The 24,726-nt window shown below is 39.9% G+C and overlaps 1 protein-coding gene across 1 annotated transcript in view; it reads left to right on the forward strand.

Annotated features, from left to right (window-relative positions):
• LOC133122112 (glutamate receptor ionotropic, NMDA 2C-like) overlaps nucleotides 1-19,729 on the forward strand; it is a 45,546-nt gene extending 25,817 nt beyond the window's left edge. Inside the window, exons 5-13 of the mRNA XM_061231846.1 lie at nucleotides 6,243-6,411; nucleotides 9,218-9,371; nucleotides 9,804-9,929; nucleotides 11,560-11,789; nucleotides 15,065-15,225; nucleotides 15,531-15,718; nucleotides 16,513-16,745; nucleotides 17,590-17,918; nucleotides 17,949-19,729. Of these exons, the coding sequence (XP_061087830.1) occupies nucleotides 6,243-6,411; nucleotides 9,218-9,371; nucleotides 9,804-9,929; nucleotides 11,560-11,789; nucleotides 15,065-15,225; nucleotides 15,531-15,718; nucleotides 16,513-16,745; nucleotides 17,590-17,918; nucleotides 17,949-19,155 (2,797 nt within the window). The 3' untranslated portion in view covers nucleotides 19,156-19,729. The remainder of the gene's footprint in view (nucleotides 1-6,242; nucleotides 6,412-9,217; nucleotides 9,372-9,803; nucleotides 9,930-11,559; nucleotides 11,790-15,064; nucleotides 15,226-15,530; nucleotides 15,719-16,512; nucleotides 16,746-17,589; nucleotides 17,919-17,948) is intronic.
• The last annotated feature ends 4,997 nt before the right edge of the window (nucleotides 19,730-24,726 follow it).

Genomic DNA, 24,726 nt, shown 5'->3' on the forward strand with positions numbered 1-24,726 from the left:
ATAGACTAGTAATGACTAGATTACAAATTATGGATGCTTTTAATATACATTTTAATATACATTTTTGAGTAGATTAACTATTTTATGTAGTGCAACCCAATCAAAATTGTTCAAATGTAAAACTGAATTTAGTAAATGCCTCAATCAAAACTAACCAATTTCTGAACTTACACAGATCTGGTACAGCTCCAGAACTCTCCATGCATAACTCTTCCTAACAATCTCATCTCCAACCTCATGAATCCTAAGATCCTTCTAATGGTAAATCAGAAAGATTGATTATTAGGTGTGAACCTATGGTATTACAGTACAATTTTACATACTGCGTATGTTTCCATACTTGAGCATGTAATCCTTGAGTAGGCTACTTGGCAAAATAAATCATTTAAATTTTATTGATCATAATATAGGCTTCACAATGAAATAAGATAATTAAATAGGAATAGGACATAGGACATATGCCCATAAACAATTAACTATCTGCTAGCTAAAAAGCTGCTAATATTCCATGTATAGCACAGGCATAGGTTTTACCTGAAATTGTTGAGGTAAAAGCTTGGCTTTCCTCAAAATTAAAATAAGGAAATCACGGATGTAGATGGGATCAAGTATGTTATATTGTTAGATTCATAAGTTGTTTTATCTGTACAATAATGTGTTGCTTGTTAGCAGCTTCGACCTCTGTTCTCCCTTCTCTGCCGGTGGGGCCTTGGCTCACCATTTCATTATTGGAAATCGTTGCTGCCTGCTCTGTTTTTGTTTTTTCATGCTCAGCTGTCCAGATACTTTTCAGTAAACAAAACTCTCTTCAACAAAAGCACAGATGGGTCGGAGAAAATTAGAAACAACTGCCCGTGTCTGACAAGTCTGACAAGGAGGGTTACTGCGCAGCAGGGTGATTGAGTGAATGAATAGCTCTGCCAATAGACCAGACTTCACAATGTGGACTTCTGCTGTGCATGGCCAGAAGTCCCTGAAAGCATTCTCATAATCAACATTATTGATAGTATTACCACTGTCAGAATTGGTGGTTTAACAAATACTGACAGACCCCAGGAACTAAATTCCATTCAGGGCTTTTCAACTAGAACAATGTAGTCTTTAAAATCAACTCCTGAGCTTTCCAGACTGCACGGGTAATGGCACTAATAGAGAAAAATCTTCATTCCATGACTCACCAACTGCTGCTACTCCAAGCTGTGCTGTTAAAAAAAACACCTCAGTGCACGGCAAGCTTCTGTTGTTTGACCAACAAGGAATAAACAGCAGAAACAAGCTGAGGATCTGTTTTCCCCCGAGGGGAATCAGATTGCATGCCATCGGGTTCCTGATGTTGCAGGTGCTTTCAACAAGCCGTGACAGAAATCCGAGAATGACAACAGAGGTGGCATAAAGAAAATCGAATAAATCAAATAAATCAAATGACCCAACCACAGGGGAATGGAGGAGGAAGACAACTTGATCAATAACAGTAATGTATAGACTGCATTACAGTGACAATCCTCTCACAGCAAGTTCCCAGGGTAATAGGCTCTGAGCAAAAAGCGTTGTTTTTACTCAAGCCTGTGGCTCACATTTTCAGGAGTCAGTAGTCCTGGCACGTGTGTTCACTAAGTACAGCATGCTATGGCTTTACAGATCAGCGGGACGCTGATGTTTCAGTGCAAGTGCCAGAACACGCATAACCGATGGAGGGGTGCAGGGACCTATTAGGCTTCCAAGGATCTATTTGTCAGACAGGGGTTTCTATCCAATGTTTCATCCTTCAGGTAATCGGTATGTGAGCACCGGCCCATCTGCACAGTGAGTGACCGGCCTCGCCCCTGCTTCCTCCAAGGGTAAACCCTGTGGACGCTTGTCGGAGGATGGCATATTATTGAAGCCGTGGCAGTGAGATTCCCTGAATCCATCAAGCGCTCCCCAGAAACAGGCCCATGAGTTCACTTCTGAGTACATCTGATAATACTACCTGCCCAAACTGCTTTCTTAAAAGGTTTATTGTACAATCCTTTGGGCATCACAAGCATACCTTGCCATGTTTTCCAAAAAGAAGACAATTCTCCAAAAAAGGTAGTAGCTGACAAATAGTTTTTATGTCATCACAACGGTCAAACAGGTTGCATGGCCTTCCCTCTTCTATAGATAACTGTTGAATAGACGTTGACAGCTGTAAATTACTGCAATTCTTTTGTGGCACTTCCTGGAAACAAAAATGCAAACATACCACCAGAGATGAGATCAACACACACATACTGTACAGTTTGGCTGATTAAATCATTCAGCTACAATTCACAGCTCACTTAACCCACAGTGCTGTGCACTGACAGCTGGTGAGATGGGGGAACAGGGGACTGGCTTGTTTACTTTATGTCCCAGCCAGTTTTAGAGAGAGACTTTTCTCTAAACAGCTCATTTGTTTCCTTTTGTTGTGACTCTGTTTCTTTGGCTGTGATTTTCACCCGTCGCCCCCCACCCCCCCTCACCACACCCCCTCTCACTGCACACTTCATTAGACAGAAGGTCTGTGGGAGGTTAGAGGTGATGCATCTTTATTGCTCTTTGCATTTCGCTCCACTGTGCTCGTTCCTTCAGAGTGCTTAACAGAGCCCCTCTGTTTGTTTGGATTTATTCAAGCCTCTCCTTGTCAAAGCTTTCCAATAAGAAGGATGGTCCTGCCCATGAACAGGATACAAGTTTTTTGTATGAATACATAATAAAGCTGAAATTTAGGTTGCACTGATACAGCATAGCAACATGCATAGCAGTCACAAAAAGTAAATAAACTCACCTTGTTCCGAACACCAAGTTAGCTCACCATGTTCCAAACAGTGCAACTTTCAAGACGAATGCAAAAATAATTTAAGGAAAGTATAATTCCTTCCCTTTTCATGAAAACTTGGTACGAGTCACATACGCAATCCATTTCAGCATACAGTGACATGGTAATAGTGCTCCACTGTGACATTGTGCTGGGGAAGCTGGTGTTAACAAGAGACTACGAACCGGTCAGGTTTATACAGCGATGTTCGGACCATCATGAGCTAACACAGTCTTCTGAACACAGGGACGTTGTACAGTTATTTGTCATTTTCTCTATAAATATCGGTCAAATTCACATCAATCAGTGTTTTCATGTCTGAGATAGTCAATAAGCAACCATGACCATAAAGCACATTCCTCAGGAGAAAAACTACCATTGAACAGACGCAAACTTCTGGTGGAACTTCTACTTCCCCGTGTTCTGTTCGTTTACGTAACTCCACGTAAGTATCCAGACAAACGCTTTATCATATGCAACAGGAAGTGCTACAAATGGGATGCAAGATATGCATGGCACTAGTGTTGTTATGACCATGTAACAACACTGATACAGTGGATAATACCAAGCTGTTGACGATGAACATGGTCAATTAACATGATAGCATAATGATCACAGGCAGCAGAGATACCCAGCATGAAATCCCTTTTCCCAAGTCTGTTTGCACTGAGACATTCACGACACCAGAAAATAGACAGCTGTATCCCTCTCACACATTGCCGCATGGTAGTCCTGGTGGAACAAGAATACAGTTTGCCAATCACATCTATGTTAATCCAGTCTATAATTGAATAAAATAGATCTTCTCCTTTTCCCTTCATCGGTTTGTGCCTTTGTGTGTACCATGCCATGTTACCAGACGATCCATTTAAACTATTACAGCGATCCGCTAGCGGGGCTGCCTAACTGCTCTGCTAGAGGTAAATTAATCTTTAGCACAGTGGTTAGTGTGGCCGCCTGTCACTGGGGAGATTTGAGTTTGAGCCTCGACAGATTATCGCTTTCGGTGTCAGAAGTACAGGCATGGGCAGAGCAGAGCCTCATGAGGGACAGCAGTCTGTGAGTGACATGCAAGCCTGAGGGCACTCTCTGGGGAAAGAGAGGGAGTAGTGTACACCCTTTGATTTCATAGGAGAACCCTGTCTAGTTCAAGTGTGGGAGCTTTCATACTTCACACATACTGTATGATAGAGGATTCCATACTGAATAGGGTTCCTCTATGGAGACAATTCACAGAACCCTTAGTGAGAAAATCCCAAATATTTGTATCTAATGTTAAAGTAAGACATTTAGGAGAATGAGAGGAGAGAGCTGCAGTGTGGCCTAGCGGTATTATGGAAAGCATGCTGGAGTTGTAAAAGCCTGGACAGTGTGTTGGCGGCTTATCCCATGTGCTTCAGCACGCATTAGCCAGGTGAGTAATCCAGTGTTGTATTTTCAGTCCTGCCTTTGTTTGCTTATGATTAATTTGTACAGACTTTGTTTTGGTCTGACTCAGACATCTGTCACCATGGGATCATAATGCCTGAAGCTTGCTAAACCAGTCCACTACTGTCCTTCTTTCTGCTCCTGACGTCACCAGTACACATGTCCCACAGGCTTTTTTCATGCTGATGGTTTGCATAAAGACCACGCTGGCCTCTGTCAGTCTCAGACTTAGCGGTGTGCTATATAGACAGAATATGAATTTTAGAACACAGAATAATATGGGTGAATTTTGAATAGGCTGTGCCAGTATGACCTGTTATGACAGAAATTAATTGGTGATGAATTAATTACTGGGGTAATATGGTGGTTATTTTTTTTCCACCATTATATTGATTGAAGGAACAGTGCCCAAATACAATCGCCTTATGTATTTGAGGACAAAGTGAGCTGCAGACAAACTGACACTCCCTCTTCATGGGCCTTTTTGAAGTTCAAATGCTGGTTATCATCACAGCCCCACACAATGCACCAGGCAGAAGGGGAGGAACTATTGAATATTGAATGACTGTTTTTCATCTTTAATATACAATTATAAAATTACAAGACGTAAAATGTAAAAAAAGTTATACCGAAGCTGTAAGACATTATATTTAATAGAGGTTGTGGATGTTGTTATCTTGTAGTCTTCTGTTCCCCAATTATTACAATATGTTAGTATTGTTATGAATATTATAATAATGTATAGTATAGTACATGTCATCCAAAATATTCTTTAACTAGCCAACTTGTGTCTGCGATCATAACCGCCATGACAATTAATTCCTTAGACCACACTTAAAAAACCTATTTTTTTCTGATTTTTCCCCATTTTCTATCGGGTAGCCAACCCGATCTATTGTAAATACCCATGTTAACTATGGCCTGGGAAGATGTAGCAATCCAGAGAACGACATGCCTTCTCCAGGCCAAATTGTCTCAACCTCATGACTCCCCTGTCGAGTCCCTCCCCCCACCCACGAAGTGGCAGACACATTATGCCGCTCCCACATGAGCCGGCCAAACTTTTTTTGGAAGGACGGGGACGCAAACCCCAGTCCTCGGTGCCCGACTGCATCAGACTGATGCCGCATCAAGGTCCGTTACCTTAGCCTCCACAGCTCCACACTGAAAGAGGGGGTTTGGCCTTTGGTAACCTTTTTCATTATTTATCATGTTGAATGAAAGGAGGATTTGTTCTGATGATGGATGATCTTGTTTCTGAGCCAACTGCCACAGCATCAGTTTGGCTGCGTTTTGGTTTTATTCCAAATGAAAAAGGCAAGCCTCAAAATGTTGACAAAGCGATTTGTTGCTTATGCTTTTAAAAAGTTAAACAGCGGAACACTGCCGATTTGTTGCATCAACACCATTCGTTTTTATAGGTTGGGATATTTGTAAATAGGTTTATTGTTAAATTGAATTTAAAATCACCTGGATTTCATTTGAATTCAATTTAAAACATCTAAACCTTCAAAAGTGCATTGTTTTACAACTTCTATTTGAATGTTAACCCCTTAAGTATCATCCCCTTTTCTTAACACAAACTTTGACATGACATACGTACAATAAAATGGCTACTATTCTTGAACCCTTTTGACTAAAGGCATAATCCTTGTCTCGTATGAAATGTAACCCTAGGGGGCTTGTTCCAAATATTACAAAGTTACAGAAGCTCAAACACAGTGGAAATGTAAGCTTTTTTTCTCACTGAATGGATTTTCTGTTTTGAGGTGATACAGGTGCTTGTGGCTGTGCCTAACGGGCTTAAAACACAATGGACCTATAGCCTCAACAATCAACCACTTATAAAAGCCCACCCACCCATCAGCCAATTACCAGTACTTTACTATAGGGTATAACAATCACCAATCTTTTAATACCAGCCCAACCCTAAGTTGATTATGAGTGTTTTGGTTCCCTGGTCAGTATTTCATAATTTATTTTCTTGTCTTTACAGCATTGTGGGTCACTCAGAGCCCTATACCAAACTCTGCTGCAAAGGTTTCTGCATAGACATCTTGAAAAAGCTCTCTCGCACCATCAAGTTCTCCTATGACCTGTACCTGGTGACCAATGGCAAGCATGGGAAATTGGTCCGCGGCACCTGGAATGGGATGATTGGAGAGGTGAGACGGCAGTACCTACATTAATATCTCTGCACCACCTGCTACCCATACACTCAGTGAGCACTTTATTAGGTATTTATTAGACTTTTTTTTTTCTTGGCCACCAGCTGCTGTAGCCTATCCACTGAAGAGGTTTGACGCATTGTGTGTTCAGAGATGCTCTCCTGCATACCACTGTTGTAATGCGTGGTAATTTGCGTTACTGTCACCTTCTTGTCAGCTTCGACCGATATGGCCGTTCTTCTCAGACCGCTCTCATTAACAATGCATTTCTGTCCACAGAACCGCTGCTCACTTTTTTGTTTCTTCACACCATTCTCTGCAAACTCAAGAGAAAATCCCCGGAGATCAGCAGTTCCTGAGATAATCAAACCACCCTGTTTGGCACCAACTATCATTCCACGGTCAAATTCACTTAGATCACATTTCTTCCCCATTCTGACATTTGGTCCGAATAACAACTGATTTTCTTGACCACGTTTGCATGCTTTTATGCATTTAGTTGCTGCCACATCAGCCGATTAAATATTTGCATTACCAAGCTGGTGTACAGGTCTACATATTAAATTGCTCACTGAGTGTATAGCCTGTGTGTACATGTGCGCGTATGCCTGCATGCATACATATATTTGTGTGGTGGGTGGCCAAAGGTACAAAATGAGACAAAGGATTTAAAGGGTACAAAAATTCCAAACTTTACAACTGAAGTGGTAAACAACAGGTGATTCGGCAGGGCTGGATTGTTCAATCAGCAGCCATGCAAAATAAAAATGCCTTGAAGGTTGAGCTAATGACTTCAGATAAAAATGAAACGCTCCAAGTCAGGAGTGGATAGTAATAAAAGCAAAATGTCCTTGTAAATAATCTGTGCCATCAAATGAATAGATTTTCTTCTGCACAGCATTCCAAAGAAAACGAGGTTACAAAGACAGTTATGACATTACCATTTTCAGATGCATCGAGGCAATTGTGCTCAATGGACCATTGGTCATGAATGACAAAGTAACGATTGGCCAAGTGCAAAGAACAGGCCCTGTAAATTCACATGCATGCAGAGTGGAGTGATAAATATAAATATCAGTGATAAATATCAGGAATTACAATTAAATAGAATGAAATGCTCTATAATCGCTGACAAGGGATCCATCTGAGAGAATATAGAGCCTCTTTTGATCATGCTGACAATGAGTCTGAGATCATTGATTAATGATCAGTTCGATTTGCTCCATGCTCCGTTCCTGTACGTAACTGACCTCATCGTAAATTCTGAAAAGATTGGTTGCAGAACAGGGGCTTTGCCAAGATCTGCTGAAACACCTGGCTGCATGAATGAAAAATGGCTGCTGTTTAATTCATTATTTTATATTTGCAAAAGGAATCATGTTTTAAAGCATTTGTCCTGTTATCTTCTGTATATTGACTATGTCTGTCTTCAGGTTAAAACTCCTCTTTCAGCTCCTGATGGCTTAATCTGTTCCATCACCTGTTCCTAATTTCTGTAGGATGATTTCAAAGATACTACTAATTTAAAGCATACAGTTGAAGTCCTACAGTAGAACAAGGATATGGAACTTACACTGAATCAATCAGTGTCATATTTCCATTTGAACAGGATAGCACAGCAGGGTGGATGAATGTCACTCTGGAATTTGTACCTCGCCACTTATCTGGCTATGTTTAGACTTTGACTGGAGCAAAGGAAAAAGAAAAAAAAAAGAAAAAAGGTCAGAACGTCAGCCTCACAAGTCAATATGAGCACATTCTCACTTCCAGATTGCTGTTCTTTTTTTCAAAATTCTAATTGTAGTTAATTACTAACTGAGATTAAGTATCGGAAATGTCTTGGAAAATGTATAATGAGGCATAGACATATATGCCGTCTATGTCAAAAGACATCCTGACTGCAATATGCTAATGAAAAAAGAGCAATATCCTGCATTGCAAATGGCTTTTTACACTCCGTTATTGACAGCACAATAAGCAAGTTCATTAATTAAATGACAGCCTGATTGCTTTGTATTTGATTGGTGGTTAAATATGTCCATTTGACAGAACTGACTATAAATATGCAAATTATCTTTCATGAGCCCCTAGTGATTATAAAAATTGTATTTCATTACTGTTTTATAATGACAGAATGGAAAGCAGGCACTGTAAAGATACACAGTATCAATTAAAAGCTGGAATGCTTTATTAAGAACTAAATGATAACAAAGAAAACACACCACGCCCTCCAAATCTGCTATGGATCTGTGATTTTGACAGAACTCTAGGCTTGAAAAGAGGTACCTGTATACCTATATGAGTAATTACCCAAACCGGAAATCCCAAAGTGGAATCGTTGGCTCTGCTCCTACAGTAACTAGGAGCGACATGGCTCAGGCAGTAAGAGCAGTCATCTGGCAGTCGGAGGGTTGCCGGTTTGATCCCCCGCCCGGGCTGTGTCGAAGTGTCCCTGAGCAAGACACCTAACCCCCAAATGCACCTGACGAGCTGGTCGGCGCCTTGCATGGCAGCCAGTAGCTGTGAGTGTGTGTATGAATGGGTGAATGCGAAGCATCAATTGTACAGCGCTTTGGATAAAGGCGCTATATAAATGCCAACCATTTAGTAACTATACCCTATAGGTTAATGCACACTGATACTTGGTGAATCATACTTAGTGGGTCTTTTCACTGAATTAAAAAAACAGTAGTAACACAGTGCACGATAATAACTGACTTTTGGCTTCAGCAGCCTTCAACATGGCAGCCCAAAATGAACAGGCTGCTGTGTTCCTTCGCTCCTTCTCTTCCTCTCTCCCCAGGTGGTGTACAAGCGGGCAGACATGGCCATCGGGTCCCTCACCATTAACGAGGAGCGGTCGGAGATCATCGATTTCTCCGTGCCCTTTGTGGAGACCGGAATCAGCGTGATGGTGGCCAGGAGCAATGGAACTGTATCCCCCTCTGCCTTTCTCGGTGAGAAAGTTTCTCTCTTTTCCTATTTTTTGAGCCTTTTTAAAATATTAAGCCACGTCTGAATGTGACAGAGCAGATGCCTTTGAGGAAAGTTATGTGTGGCGGCACACCACTTCACTATGGAGTTTAAATACATTTCATCTCATCTACAATGTCCCTGGAAGGGACAGCTGAGTTGGATTAAAGACTTCTCCCACAGCATTAACAAATCCTACAATCAAAAGTAATAAATCGAACAACAAAAATGTGAAATGCACCCTGTGGCTGGCCGGTAGAAAAAGCATGGATTTGAAATATAATCTTTGCCTGTAATGGCAAGGACGTCTTTGCTGGCGGTCTCTTCTGTGTGTTCATAAATAAATGTTAATTAGTTTCTTGTGTGACTGGCTTTATTTTTCTCTTTTTTCCCATTGCACTTATTATTTCTTCCAGAGCCGTACAGTCCAGCGGTGTGGGTTATGATGTTTGTGATGTGCCTTACTGTGGTGGCCATCACTGTTTTCGTCTTTGAATATTTCAGTCCCGTGGGATATAACCGCAGCCTGGTCAGTGCTAAAGGTAAGCCCATTTTCTTGACAAGTTTTTCAGTCTTTTAGTTGGCAATTCCAGGAGACCAAATTACAAGAGGGTTGGGGCAGTACTGTCTGAACAAGTCTAATCAATCCAGATATACTGAACTGACAGAACATGGGCTGCCGTTCTGATATAAAAGGTCATTTTCTCTGGTTTAATTAACGCTTGTTACTTCACAAATCTGACTTTGATTGATTGCTAGGCTATTTTGCTGCCTGTGACAGGGCAAAAAGCTAATACTGATATGTTTGCACGTTGTGTGGTTATACTGTATGTTTTTCTCTTTCAAGATCAGCAGCCACTGGCTTGTTTTACTTCAGCTTTCTTTGTTAATAGTACTCACTGTGTTATAACAGACTTGTGTTATAACTGTCCTATCCTCTTCTGTAAATACTCACATTAAAATCACCCACTCTCCCTGTTCCAGACTGTATGATGCAGTATGTATGACAATATGCCACTTGGAAGCATCGGTTTTCATGAATGATATTAAAGTTTTAAACTGCTTTTACTTTGTACATGCAGGCACATATTTAAATACATATATTATTTTGATGCTTAGAGTTTAGAGAATATAGAGTAATAATCTGTATTAAGAGTTCATAATCTGATCTCATTGGTGCAATGTCAATTAGTTTATCCATGGGTGAATTACATGAACATTATCTTTAAATATCATTTAACATGAAAATGTATAGTTTATAATAAATATTTAGTAATACATTTTATGATAAAAAATAGTTTCCATTACATTTAGGCATTTTGAAGATGCTCTTATTCCGGATAACTTTCACTGGTAACAATTGATGCAGCTCAGGTTAAGTACCTTACTTAAGGACACAATGATAGTGCCCTACCCTATCGCTTCAAAACCCAGTCACCGAGGCCACACTGCTACATTATAAAGCTATTGACAAGTTATTTATCCAAAAGTGATGCTCTGGTTTTGTATATGTATGACTGCTTTGAGCTCTAAGTTGATTTTATTGATATTTTTTACTCCTGCAAAATAAGTATTTTCTCTTGGTCGTTTTGATGCAATCGGTCAGTACATTGTAATTCTGCATATCCTGTTATGCTCAGAGATTGGCTATGATACTGTTCATCAGGGTTTGACCCAAAGTCCAATTTCAAATATCTAAATTCCAGCCTTGACTGCATTCGAAACTGGATAGTGATGTACCAATATACTAAGGGACGGGGTCTGGGACTTGGCTTCAGCTGGAAACAGCAATGCTCCTATCCCATAACACCTGGAGACTACCTAAATAATTTGTCTTTGCCACTGAGAGAAAATTAAACTTTCAAGAACTACTGCTGCTTTTGATATTACTACAGTTCCTTTGACAATGCCTGTGGTTTACTGAAGCAATGCCTGCATAGTGCAATTGTTTACCTTCAGTGGCCCAGGAACAGGTAGAACCTAAGAATTACCAAAGAAGTGGTTACTCTTTCAGGATTATTCTTTTAAATGTGCAAAATACCAAAAGCAAGCAAATATTTTGATGTTGATAACTATCATCACCATGGCCATAAGCTTATTTATGAACATTACTATACAGAGGAAATGTTTTTACATTATCTTTATGTATGTTTCCTTTTTCCTCTCTCCCAGTTCCTGGTGGGCCTACCTTTACCATTGGAAAGTCTGTGTGGCTACTGTGGGGCATCGTCTTCAACAACTCTGTTCCCATAGAAAACCCAAAAGGGACCACCAGTAAGATCATGGTCCTAGTGTGGGCTTTTTTTGCAGTCATCTTCTTGGCCAGCTACACTGCTAACCTGGCCGCCTTCATGATCCAGGAGCAGTACATCGACACAGTCTCTGGACTCAGTGACAAAAAGGTAAGAAATTTGGCATTCAATTAAATTTAGAAGTAAATATTTATTTATGTTTCCTGTGTTTCCAGTATTTTATTTTGAGTAAATATACCTAAAATCTGAGAATTCTGATAATTAAATTGATTTTTTATGTGTAAATGAGCAGTGCTATTTCAAAATTCCTGATGATGAGAGCTTGTCAATATGTGCATTGCAGCTTTGCTGTCCTATCTTAGAGAGTCATTCATAGGCAAAGCTTTCAAATCACTGAAACAGAGGAACAAGCCCCCACAGGGAAAATAAACTACATTAATTCTTCATTTAAGCATATGCCATTGGGAAATGTTTTGCAAGTGGGATTAATAGGATAGCCACTGATCATGCATGGTGGTATTAATGTCTACATATTTTACGTGACTACTAAGGTGTAAACTAGAACTGACTGGGAAATCCATTCTTAAACCCACCCCAGTGCTGGAACTGATTCCTAGATTCTTCAGCTGTGGGAGCTTGCAAGATTAGAGGATTGCATATACTTTTGAAAATGTGAACTTATTGATAATTATATCTGACTCCATACGTGGCAGTATTCCAGCAGCTAATATTCAGAAGTGTCAGACGATGAGCCCTATGGAGAAATGTATATAATTGACCTGAGCTTCACTGAATGGGAACAATATTATTCCATGGCTTCTTTCAGTTAAAATGGTCTCATTGTATTTTTATACGAAAGTGAATTAAAATGCTTAAGATACAATTTTGTCACAATATCTTATTCTATGTATGTTCCATATGATGTACGATCCTGTGCGTTTCCATAGCATTTACAGTATATTTCACACATGCTATGTCAGAGTGCTTTGACACAGGTTGAACACTTTTTATACACCATCTGTACTTAGTGGACAAAATTAAAATAAAAAAGTTTAAAAAACAACAGACCTTTTTGCTGCAAAATCACAGTCATTGATTGCATTGAAATGAATGGCTTACACATTTACTGTGTCAAAATCAACACATCTTTTAGAGTGCAGTAGACTAGGGTATCAGCATAAAGCACAATACAATTATTGGAAAAAAGACATGGACAGACATGCAGAAATTGAGGGAAGAACAGTCTGACCTATTTTTGCAGTTTCTGTGAAAATGATATAGAAATGATGTCATAGTCCAATGCCTCAGGAGGTGAGAAGAGTAAATTTGAATGCCTTTGGAAATTTTGTATTGCCAAAACTAACACCTTCAATTAACCTAATCATTATATTCTGAATTTAAAACTCTTCTTGTGTGATTGGAAACCTGACCTTAACATCTCTGTTAATAGAAACTGCAGTACAGCACCTGCAGTAAAAAAACTAAAATCAGTATAATGTTCATTAAAGAAAAATAGCCACAGCTTGATTTGTGAATCAATATTGCATTATTGGATACGGTCATAATCTTGAAATGCAGTTTTACCAAAGCAAAATAGAAAAACATAAATATGGCTGTGCTTTAAAGTCATGAAGGTCATGTGAATTTACGAGACTTCTGTAATATCTTTGAAATACAAGCCTAACATTTGGTGAAGAATGTTAGGCCTTTATTTCAAAGTCAGGAATGTTAATATATGTTTTGGAATTGCCCGTTTCTTCTCGAGTGGATATAAAAAAGGCCTGGACATTTCTGAACTTGAGTGTTTAGCCTTTAATTTTCTTTTAAATATTATGATACATTGCTTATGTGGCTCACAGTGGTTGCAGGACTCCCAAGTGATTCACTGTTGTTGTACCCTTGTGTAAGGTATCTAACCTGAACTGCTTCTGTAAATATCACCTATATAAATCAATTTTATGATTTCATAAAATCTGTGTAAATTGCCCTCGACAAAAGCATCTGCTAAATGCCTCAAAGTAATCTAAATGTCAAGAGTCCACAGTTAGTTTTTGCCAGAATCAATCTGCGAAGAGTTACATGGAATGATAGTGGTTATCCAGTTAAACTGTTTTTTTTTTTTGCTTATGTAAAGCAGACAGTTTACTTTGTCTCACATTGTGTTTCGGATAGTTAATAAAATCCCTGTTCTAAAATAGTAGCCTTAAGGTTATGTTCCACCGGAAACACATCCTTGGTTTTCAGATTATTTCAGAGGTACATACTTCAATAATCATGAGGCATTGACTTTACATCATTTACACATTTTATTCAATTTCAAATTGTCACTAGAAATGACAAATTCTAACATTTTTGTAGCAGTTTATAATCTGAACCTAGTAAGATAATTTTATCACCAGTACCCAATAGTAATTTCTTTATAAACGTAAGATTTTTCATCTTAAATTTCAAGAAAAATTATGAAATTTTGGGATCTAACAATGAGATTCATGATGCTGTACCTGTCCCTAAAGCTTACAACAAGAAAATGAAAAAGATGAATCACAGTTCAAAACACTCCCCTGGATATGGAGTAAAGGTTTGCAAAGTTTCATGATGATAAGAAGACTATGCACTGAGAGTCCTGTAATATCGTCCAAAATCAGGTTTTGAGAAAATCAACTCCAAAGATAGAAATGGTAAATAATTATACTAATTTCACCATACACATGGCATAATCATTCAAAATGTGATACTATCCTGAAAGTTCAATAGTTGAAGGATGATTTGCAGCAGAAAAAAGAAAAGGGTAAATTTGACTGAGAATTTGATTTTTTCAGTGGATCAGAACCTTAAGAACAATGTGGCAATCAGAAAGGGGAAACAGGAGTCACTCTGAGCCTGCCCTACTTGATGCAGAATGAAGTGAAACTTTAAAGTGACCCAGCTTTCCAATCAATTTCTAGCCAAGAGATGTTATGCTTTGCATCTTTTTGACCTCAGAAGCACTGCAAACCTACCCAGTACTTAAGAATGAGCGAAATATATTTATTTTGGAAGCGGTATTGGAGAGAATCCATCCTCTAGCATATAAATAAAAAACCCCAAAAATGTCCATCTCCCAGTCATCATTAAAGCATCCATGATATTATTCCTAGTTAATTGGAAAACATTTCAACATGTATAAAGAAATGTTCCTGTACAACGTCACTTTCCAAATCTCAGCACTGATACTGATTGGGCCGACAGAATATCTGAAAATGGACACCTAATTATTTTATAGTAAAATTAATCTGAGCCTGACACCTTCCACTGATATGCTAGGGTGGGTGTTCTGGTTCAAGGTTCCGCTCTGTGAAATTTTGTTTTTCATTACAGGTGATGAGCAGCAGATATCCATAATTCAATGCACCATATCTTATCAGTCTTCTGTTCTTGATTCCCAGTTTCAGAAACCACAAGAGCATTACCCACCCTTCCGATTCGGCACAGTTCCCAATGGGAGCACTGAGAGGAACATTCGTAGCAACTATCCAGATATGCACACCCACATGATGAAATACAACCAGAGAGGAGTGGAGGATGCCCTTAACAGTCTTAAAACAGGGTAAGGAACATATTTTTCAGTCACACAAAAGTAGGAAATCATACCTTATCTAATGGTTAAAAGTTATAAAATTATCTAATGGTAAAATCAGATAAGCAAAAACACAATTCCAAAAACACCATTTTGGGATCGATCTTCTGCATTTGTGTCATCACAAAGCTTTTTTTTTCCTATTGAGACAAAAGTAATACTTTTGAGAGAAAAAAATTAGCTTTACTTATTGGAATGAGGAAAAAATTAATTAATTAAATTCATTAATAATCTCAAACTTGAAATAACTAAAGGTATTTTATTTGCTGATATAGGAAGCTGGACGCTTTCATATATGATGCAGCAGTGCTCAATTACATGGCTGGCAAAGACGAAGGCTGCAAGCTGGTGACCATTGGCAGTGGGAAGGTGTTTGCTACCACAGGCTACGGAATTGCCTTGCAAAAAGACTCCCGCTGGAAGCGCCCCATAGACCTGGCCCTGCTCCAGTTCCTAGGGGACGGTAAATCAACACAAGAGTCCTTGTTTATATGTCAATCACACTTGACATATAAACACACGCCTGTACCACCTCCACTAGGCTCTCTTATACTTATTTATATGGTAGTCATCATATATTCTCGGTGTAGGATCACTGTATTGTGTAAAAACAGAGTAGACAGTAGACAGTCACAAAGTATTCTGAAGGAGGCATTTTGCTTATCCTCTGTAATTATGCTTGTGAGAGAGATACTCATCTTAGGTTGTTGTCTGGATATCACTTTCAATATTCTAAAAATTGGCCTTGGTAGTGTTCTGGCCAAAGGCAGAATGATGCATGAACAATAACAATACTGAAATTGTGAGGGCGTTCATAAATTCACTCTTCAGAGTTCTCTCCTGATTATAATGGAACATGGAATTATTGTGTAATATATAAACCAGAATGTTTTTTAGTGTGGCAGGAACCAGTAAAACAGCTGTCACATTATATGGAGATTAGGTATGGTATGGGTAGTTTATAATATATTTATTGAAAAAAATAATTTAGATTGTAAAACTGGAGCTTGTAGACTCATATTAATACAAACTGCATTTCTATGTTAGAACAGTTCAGAAAAAAAGAGCGCACAGTGTGGACCAGAAATGTACCCCTAATGGAGTACATTGTGAGAGCATTAAGGAATGTGAAGGGAGTTTACAGATAGCATGTAACCAATAAATGTAATACCACCAATAATAGCACTGATCCACCTCCAGTGGAATAAGCTGTTTTGCCATGTTGGCTTCTAACATCACCGACTGCACCTTCTGCAGGGGACACACAGAGGCTGCAGACAGTGTGGCTCTCAGGCATCTGCCAGAATGAGAAAAACGAGGTGATGAGCTCCAAGCTGGACATCGACAACATGGCAGGAGTCTTCTACATGCTGCTGGTGGCCATGGGTCTCAGTCTCCTGGTGTTCGCCTGGGAGCACCTGCTCTACTGGAAGCTGCGACACTCTGTGCGCAAATCAGAACGCCTGGACTTCCTGCTCGCCATCAGCAGGGTAGGGGCCTTCGCCATAATGTGTGCAGTGAATTTTATGAAGCAGATTTATACATTTCTAAAAGTGTTAGAAAGTGATGCCAGTATACATTAGGGCAGTGTAGTGACCAAGATTGTCCATGGTCCAAGTTTATATATGTGGTATCTTTTTTGTAATTAGATGGGTTATCATTTGTCATTCCCCTGTCTATTAAAACTATGCTACTTTATAAAGTACTGACAGCAAAAGAGGAGCAAAATACAAAGCAATTAATTTCTGGGACATTTTTGTACTTTATTTTGAATACATTGACTATTACATTGAATACATTGAATTTTGAATACATTGTTAACCACAAAAATAATTGAAACATTCTTCAACATTAACTCTGATTGTTTCCTGATTAGACACAAAGCCTTGGGTGCTATCTATTCTGAAAAAAGCACAGCTGTCTGTATTACTTATCTTACAATAATGAATGCATAGTCAGTTGCTTATTCATTTATTGCCTTGACACATTTAGATGGATAGCAAGAGCGCATTCTCTCACAGACCATAATCTTCTCTGATATAATAAGTAATTAAACTACTGGACTCCATCTGTGTGTTTATCAGATTAAGAATACAAGACAATTTGGTAATTAACAGTTTAGGCAGGCTCAGAAGACCAAATTTAATTTTGTATGAAGAATCAGGCCATATTTCTCCCCATTTATCATAACATTTATTTCATATTTTATTTTAGTGGTTAAATGAAGAGTGATAGATTTAAGAAACGTTATGACACTATTTAACAATCCCATAGGAAATGCCCATTTATTTATTAAAGTTCTAAAAGAAACTTTTCTTTCCCCTTTACTTGCAGGGAATATATAGTTGCTTCAATGGCGTGGAGGATCCAGATAGGTCTTTAAATATCCAAAACCCAGACATCACTACCAACTATGCCCAGGCCAATATGCTGAAGATGCTACAGACTGCCAAGGACATAGTGTCCTCAGCCAAAGTGGAGAACTCTCTAGACAATGCCACCAAGACCATCGAGAACTGGAGTCGTCACGGAGAAGCTAAAGTTGGCCTTCAAAACCGCGTGCCACAAGTGGCCACCTCCGACATTGTCCCTGGTCACCTCCCATATATCTCCAGCATAACTGAAAACCACTCTCCCTTCCCACAGCGTGCCCTGACCCCTACGTTCACAGTGCACTATGGCGAGAATGCCAGCCAGCCGCTCCTGGAGAAGCAGAGAGTGCTGGCACGGCCTACCCCGCTCCGCTACACGCTGCCCGCTCGGGGCAGCCGCCTCTATGACAGGACGCTGCCCATCTCCAGCCTCAGCAGCCCCCATCTGGCCATGAGGGACTCGCTTCCCACGATCAACACTCCCCACCACAGCAGCAGGCTGTTTGTGGACAGCCACACCCGGCACCCCAGCTCCTCTTTTGTCCCCTACAGAGATCTTCAGGTGCCGGATATCTACATGGAGCATGCGGAGCCCCCGTGCCGCAAGATCCCCCCCGACGGCCTGAGGAGGAAGAAGAGGTCCCACAGCTACCTGGAGGAGTCTGTGGACCTGCGGAGAAGGCACGACTATGAAGAGCCAGCAGCCTGCCTCACAGAGCTGCGAGCCAATCACCTCATGGACAACCATTCCCCCACCGCTGTGGCCTGCATCAACAGCCCTTACTCAAGAGCCAATGCCAGCTGCAACTCCTGCTTCAAACCTTACCTGGAGCCAGAGCTGGACGACGTGCCTCTGCTGGGTAAGGAGAAGCTAAACCGCAGGGCCTCCTTCCTCAAGGCTACCTGGGGCACCGACAAGATCCGCCAGCTGGATGACAAACCCTCCACCTCGGCGTCCACCCATATAGACATGCCGGACTTGTTCCCCCGCGTTGTGGCCACCAGACCCTCAAAGCTGTACAGCAGTACGGGGAAAAACAACCTGTGCTACCCAGTGGCAGTGGAGCATGCTTACCTTAATCCAGGCCGTAGCCATCCATACAAAGGGCAGAAGTTGAAGTACTCACAGTCTACTCGGCTGCCATCCTATCGGGAGGCGGTCCTCCATAATGCTGCTGCCCTGCGGAGGTCCTCCACTATGGTTCACAGACAGTGCTCCTCCTACCTAAATTCCTACACTGACCTGCCAGTGTATATGGGGCCGCTGGCCCAGGGGACCGCCCAGTTATATGAACACACTAAGGACATGTGCAACATATTCCCCTGTGTAAGCCACTGCCCCGGAGTGCCCAGGCAGCTGGTTTACCCGGACAGTGTGTACGGGGGGTATGGGGATGCCGGCCAGGTGTATGAGGCGCCGGGGGCGAGTGGGAGAGACAGGAGGCAGGTTGTGGTTGCCCGCAGACTCAACAGTCCCTATGTGCCAAAGCCTTGGGGCCGGGTGTCCAGTCTGGAGTCAGAGGTTTGAGCCTCGTTAGGTTCAACTCCAGGCTTTAATGTATTTACTGGGCTGTCTTAAGAGCTCAATCAAACTGAACCTCAGCGTTTGTCCCAAGCAAATAAACAACAATATAACAAACTTCAAACTGGAGACTGGGAATTGTTTACGTTGTGCAATAAGGTCTTGGCTGGAGGAAAACAGGAGCAGAGAAAGACATCCAGTCTCAGCTGGAACAAGTAAACTTATATTTATTAGAAAAGAAAACTGTGTTGAATAGTTCTTAATTCTGTATCTTCCAATTCGATGCGTTGATTGTTATTTATTCTTCAACATGGCGTCTTGCTGTTCAGCGCCTTCTTAGATAAAATTAATGAGCTATGAATGGCAGCACAGCTTCACTGAGGGCTTTTGAACAAAAAAAATATTTTTCTTTTCATTTATCAAGACCAATTTAGTATTCTTCCACTTAATCTGAAATGACAACTGAATTTTGTAATTACTGTACTGACATATCTTCTAAGAGTTTTGTAAGCGTAATATGGGAGCATTGTTTATTGAGACTTTTGCTCAAGTGGTTGCTCTGTCTGCTCAACTTGGATTTAAAAATAACAAACTGAAATTATTCTAGTATCTGTATTACCAAGTTCTTCCACTCTTTAATAAATCACTAATGCCTCTTCATGGGCTTGTTGGAGTCCTTACTCTTGTCTTCTTCTTAGGTAGTAAAGTCTTGTATGGCCAAAGAGGTTTCCTTTAACATTAGTACTTTGCATTAGCTCAACATAATGAGAAAACATTGACACAAAGTGGTATTGACCTAATTTGCTCAATACTGTATAAAATTACTCTATGTAACTACTAAAATGAGGTTATTTTAATTGATAACCTCATTCCGGAAAAGATTTAGTAAGATTTTATATTGATATAACCAACTGGAAACATTTGGTGTTTCCAATTTCCAATACGTGTATTCTAATGGAAACAATAATGAACAATAATTAGCCTAGCATATTTCCTTTAATGGTGTATTGTAATTATCTGTGATTATGATTAATATAGGAGTAATAAACATACTTTTATTAATTAATAAACTTGGTCGGGCTGTGTGCTATTCCTGGAACAGATAACCATAAGAGACATGGCACATTTAAAATGTACAATTTTAGTGGTATTACCTCTCCACATTCCATAAATTACAGTTGTGCCTGTATGCTTAGATAGACAACAAACTGGACCACATGGGACAAGAGGCAGTGATGCTTGCCTGTTGAGTCCTTGAGAAACAAGGATCATTTTAGGGAGGTTTTTCAATTTTTCATCTGTTTTCCTTTTTATAAAGATAGATTTTACTGGAGAACCTGGAATGAAGTACAATAGATTGTTCATATGTACAATAGGGTAGTGCCCCTCCTGGATTTTTAACATACAGACTCTGAGGTCGAGTGCCTTGAATTCCCTTTCCTACTCTGCCCTTTCAACATGAAAGCATAGATATTCATGGACACATTCTCAAACTTACTGTTCTTTCACTGCTGTCAGATGGGATTTAACTAATATTCTGTCATGATAAAAGGAGAAATATAATTCCAGAGCAGTAGAAGAGACGTTGAGCAAAAACTTCATATCTCCAAAAACTGTTTATTCTCAGGAACTAAATGTCAGAAACAATGACAAAAATAGATATAACACATTCTATGACACAGACAGCGTACATTTGTTACAGTAATGAATTGTTGAACCATGCATTGACACTGGATTGACTTTTTACTGAATCTGAGCCCATCAGCACTGATCAATCAGTTGGATATAGGGTCCCAGCACACAGGAGCCTCACAGATTTTTTGAGAGTTGGTGAGTTGGTTGTGTGAGCTAGCTCTGCTAAGTACTGCAGCTGTAGGCCCCGCCTTTGTGTTGAACCCTGCATCGTAACAGACTTTGTGACCAGCTGTTCTACCCAGGACAGAAGCCACGACTCTTGCATTGGACCAGCAGGAACCTTGGCCAAGTCTTCAACCCCCAACTGGATAGACTGAGTATAACAGCCTCTGATCGCCAAAGACATGGGAGTAAAAGATAATAACTGTGTCTGAGCATTATCTTTCTTGAATAGATAGTTTCTTTGTTTCTTTTGTAAATTAATTGTAAATAAACATTTTATGTTAAAAAATGTTTTCTCTTGTTTCTAATAATGTAGGCTCTACCAATTAAAACAAACTCAAATTAAAGGTCTTGGAAGTGAATTTTGGGAAGATAATTCTTAATACGCCTGAGATAGATATCTTAGATGGACAGAGGAAAAAATTGCTAACATCACTACTAGAGATCTGCATCCTTACCCGAACCTGGCAGTGCCTGAAGCTGTCCTGTGATTGGCCAGGTATGAAGCCTATTTTCAGTTCTGTGATGTAGGGTCAGATTGGGTAATGGGAACACTTCTGTGCCACTGTTGTCAACTGTTATTAACAGTTAGCGGAAGTGTTGCCCCCCCCCCATCACAAGCGTTGTCTGCAGCAGATTTTCTGCTTTCTGATTTTCCTTTATGTTTTTGTTGGCATGTTATTACTGCAATCAGGTTCTATCAGGTTCAGACTTAAAATTTGGCTAGAACTTGTCGGGCTTGTTTGGGTTAAGTCATAACAATATCATACTCACAGCAGGCTGGCTTGGGCCTCATTGTAGCCCGATGCAGGGCTCTAACCACGGCAGTAGAATTAGTCACTAGAATAATTTGGATGATTGGGGCTACTTGACAGAGAAAGCAACCTACATGATTCACTTTCGTTCTTTAACAATGCCTTTTCACAACTAGCACGAGGGACTTCACTCTGTCTGTGATACAGAAATGGCTATTGTTGAAACAATAAGACTGTCAAGCTTTCAGGGGTTTTTAATGGCAAATGGCAGGCATTTATATAGCGCCTTTATCCAAAGCGCTGTACAATTGATGCTTCTCCATTCACCCATTCATACACACACTCACACACCGACGGCGATTGGCTGCCATGCAAGGCCCCGACCAGCTCGCCAGGAGCATTTGGGGGTTAGGTGTCTTGCTCAGGGACACTTCGACACAGCCCGGGCGGGGGATCGAACCGGCAACCCTCCGACTGCCAGACGACTGCTCTTACTGCCTGAGCCATGTCGCCCCGACATGAAAGTGATTTAGTGTTGAACATGATAATGGCAATGTTTAATATTGGCTTGACATCCTAGAACATGCGCCATCAGTGACTGTCTGTAATGTCTGGCCAGGGAAGAAATTACTGCCTGTGAGCATCCCAGATGGGGAGCCACAGTGCATTGACTTATTCCAACCTTCCAAAATGCCAATGTCACAGAGACATTGCTCTCTTCATAACAAGGCCTTATTGATTTCTCCCCCTCTGTTTTTATTCCTCCATTTTCATGAAGCTTAATATTTAAAAAGTTAAATCCATCATCACCTGTACCCAATAACCTCTCTTTATAAGGAAGTGATGCAATGCTTATGCAAAATCATAGTATCAATTCATTTGTATAAACAATTGGGATACACCATAAATTTTCCACAATTCTATCAATTCCAACAATTGGCTTTTAATGTTTACTGTGCTGCATTTTCCCCCCGTTCCAAATCGAAGTGAAAATGACAAGACAACACTATAGCTATTTGAATAGAGTCCATTGTGTTGCAAGCTGGTTTGGGTAATTGCATGTGCCTTGTTTTGTTCCTCGGGTGACAAGGAATCAGTGTCAGAGGACAGAAGCGTGAGAGGAAGCCAACATGCTATCTAAATTCATCAGTCTAAAGGCTTCCGTCAGGAGAATCACAAAAGCTAGTACTGACAATCCATCATCCTCTGATTGGCAAAAGGAAAGGAAACGAAAAGGTGCGATGAGACTACAAACATGGAGCACACAGCCCCAGATTAACCACCATTTATTGAATGTGTGCATGTTTCTGCATACAGAACGTCTCTGACTACGCAACCGTATTCACAAAGATGTGCTGTAAGTAAATTACTCATAAGGAAACAGGCAAAATGGTTCCTTTCTGTGTAATTTTACAAACATTGTTGACTATTGAAAGTATTGTAGAGGATAAATTAGCACCACATTTGCCGGTACCTATGCCTTAAAGCCAAATTAGATTTTATTTGTCGTTATCAAAGATTTCTGCCTCACTTTTTTTTTAAATTAGCATCTCATAAGTGTTCCCTGTCCTCAAGCACTTATAAACTGCAAGGTGACCTGAAGTTAAAGTAATTAAAGTTTAAGACATTGCATCAAAAGATAAAGCTACTCTTCATCGAAAAAGAAGTGGAGTGCACTTGACACTCTAGGTATTGGAACTTTGAATTTTCCATTAGCAACCTTGCTTTGTTATTGGAACATTACTGGTGACAGCACAATAACAATGATTTAATCTTCACTCCAGCACTGATCCCTGATAGTTGTATATATTATAGAATAATTGTGCTTTTGTCATAAATTATGCATGTGCATATACTTCAAAACAGACCTTGAGATGCAGGTTAGCATGTAGTTTGTTTTTGTAGGTCGACAGTGTGAAGCAGGTCTAAACTAATCTTCACACTTCAAACTTAAAAAGACCACTTTGTTTCCTTATCTGTTTTTTTTCATGCATATTACTTAGAGATAAACAAGGATATAAAAATGAACAAGAAAAAATGTATACAGTATGTACAGTATATTCATATGTTTTGCATTATTGCAAACAGAATGGAAGAACAGATATATTTTGCTGGTTAATAAATGATTTGATTCATGCAGATACAAATATCAAAGGGAGCTGGCAACTGGTCTCAAACAGAAATAAGCAGCAATAAATCACTCACCGCAGGTGAGCAAGAAGAAAAATGATGCACATTTAAAAGTCAAGGGGGTGCTTGTGTTGTCGTAAGATTTTATAACTAGCAGAATAATGACTAGCAGAAAATGTTGCATCCTGCAGAGATTTCAATGTGTTAATTGTTTATTTGTCTGCCAATGACACTGTGAAAGGGCATAGTGTGATTTTCTGAAGAAGTGGTAGACACAACTTGCTGTACAAGAATCCTTACTGAAACTGTCAGCAACTGACAATCAATTCTCACATAAAATGTTCATCATAGACTTAGTGGCCTATCCCTGTAATGGAAAGTTCTGGCATAAATAGGATAATTCAACAAACGGAACCTTTTCCTTTTCAGCCGAAGCATATTAAAGCCATGGAGAGGTTATTTCTTTACTAACTAATAAAATGGCATTTGCCCGTGTGGGTTACATTTATTTGTTTATACCCTGATGAAATAGTTAAAACTGTCTGAAGGAAAAAATTCCATTGCAACTGTATGCAAAGTGTCTGGCTTCACCTGAGAGATGAAATTGGCATTATATGTAGCTGATTGCCGTTGACACATTTTTTGCTTTATAAGGTTGGTAGACAAGCTCATTATAACTGATGGGCACATTCACAGAGTCGGAAAAAGCAACTTTAAAAGCGGCATATTATGAATCTTATTGAAACCGCTATGTAGGAAAACATCACAAGTATCTTGCCACCTTATATTGGCAAGGGGAACAAATGATAAAGAATCAGCCTTTGACCTTCCTAGA

This window comes from Conger conger, chromosome 2, assembly GCF_963514075.1.
Source record: "Conger conger chromosome 2, fConCon1.1, whole genome shotgun sequence".
NCBI classification, from domain to species: Eukaryota; Metazoa; Chordata; class Actinopteri; order Anguilliformes; family Congridae; genus Conger; species Conger conger.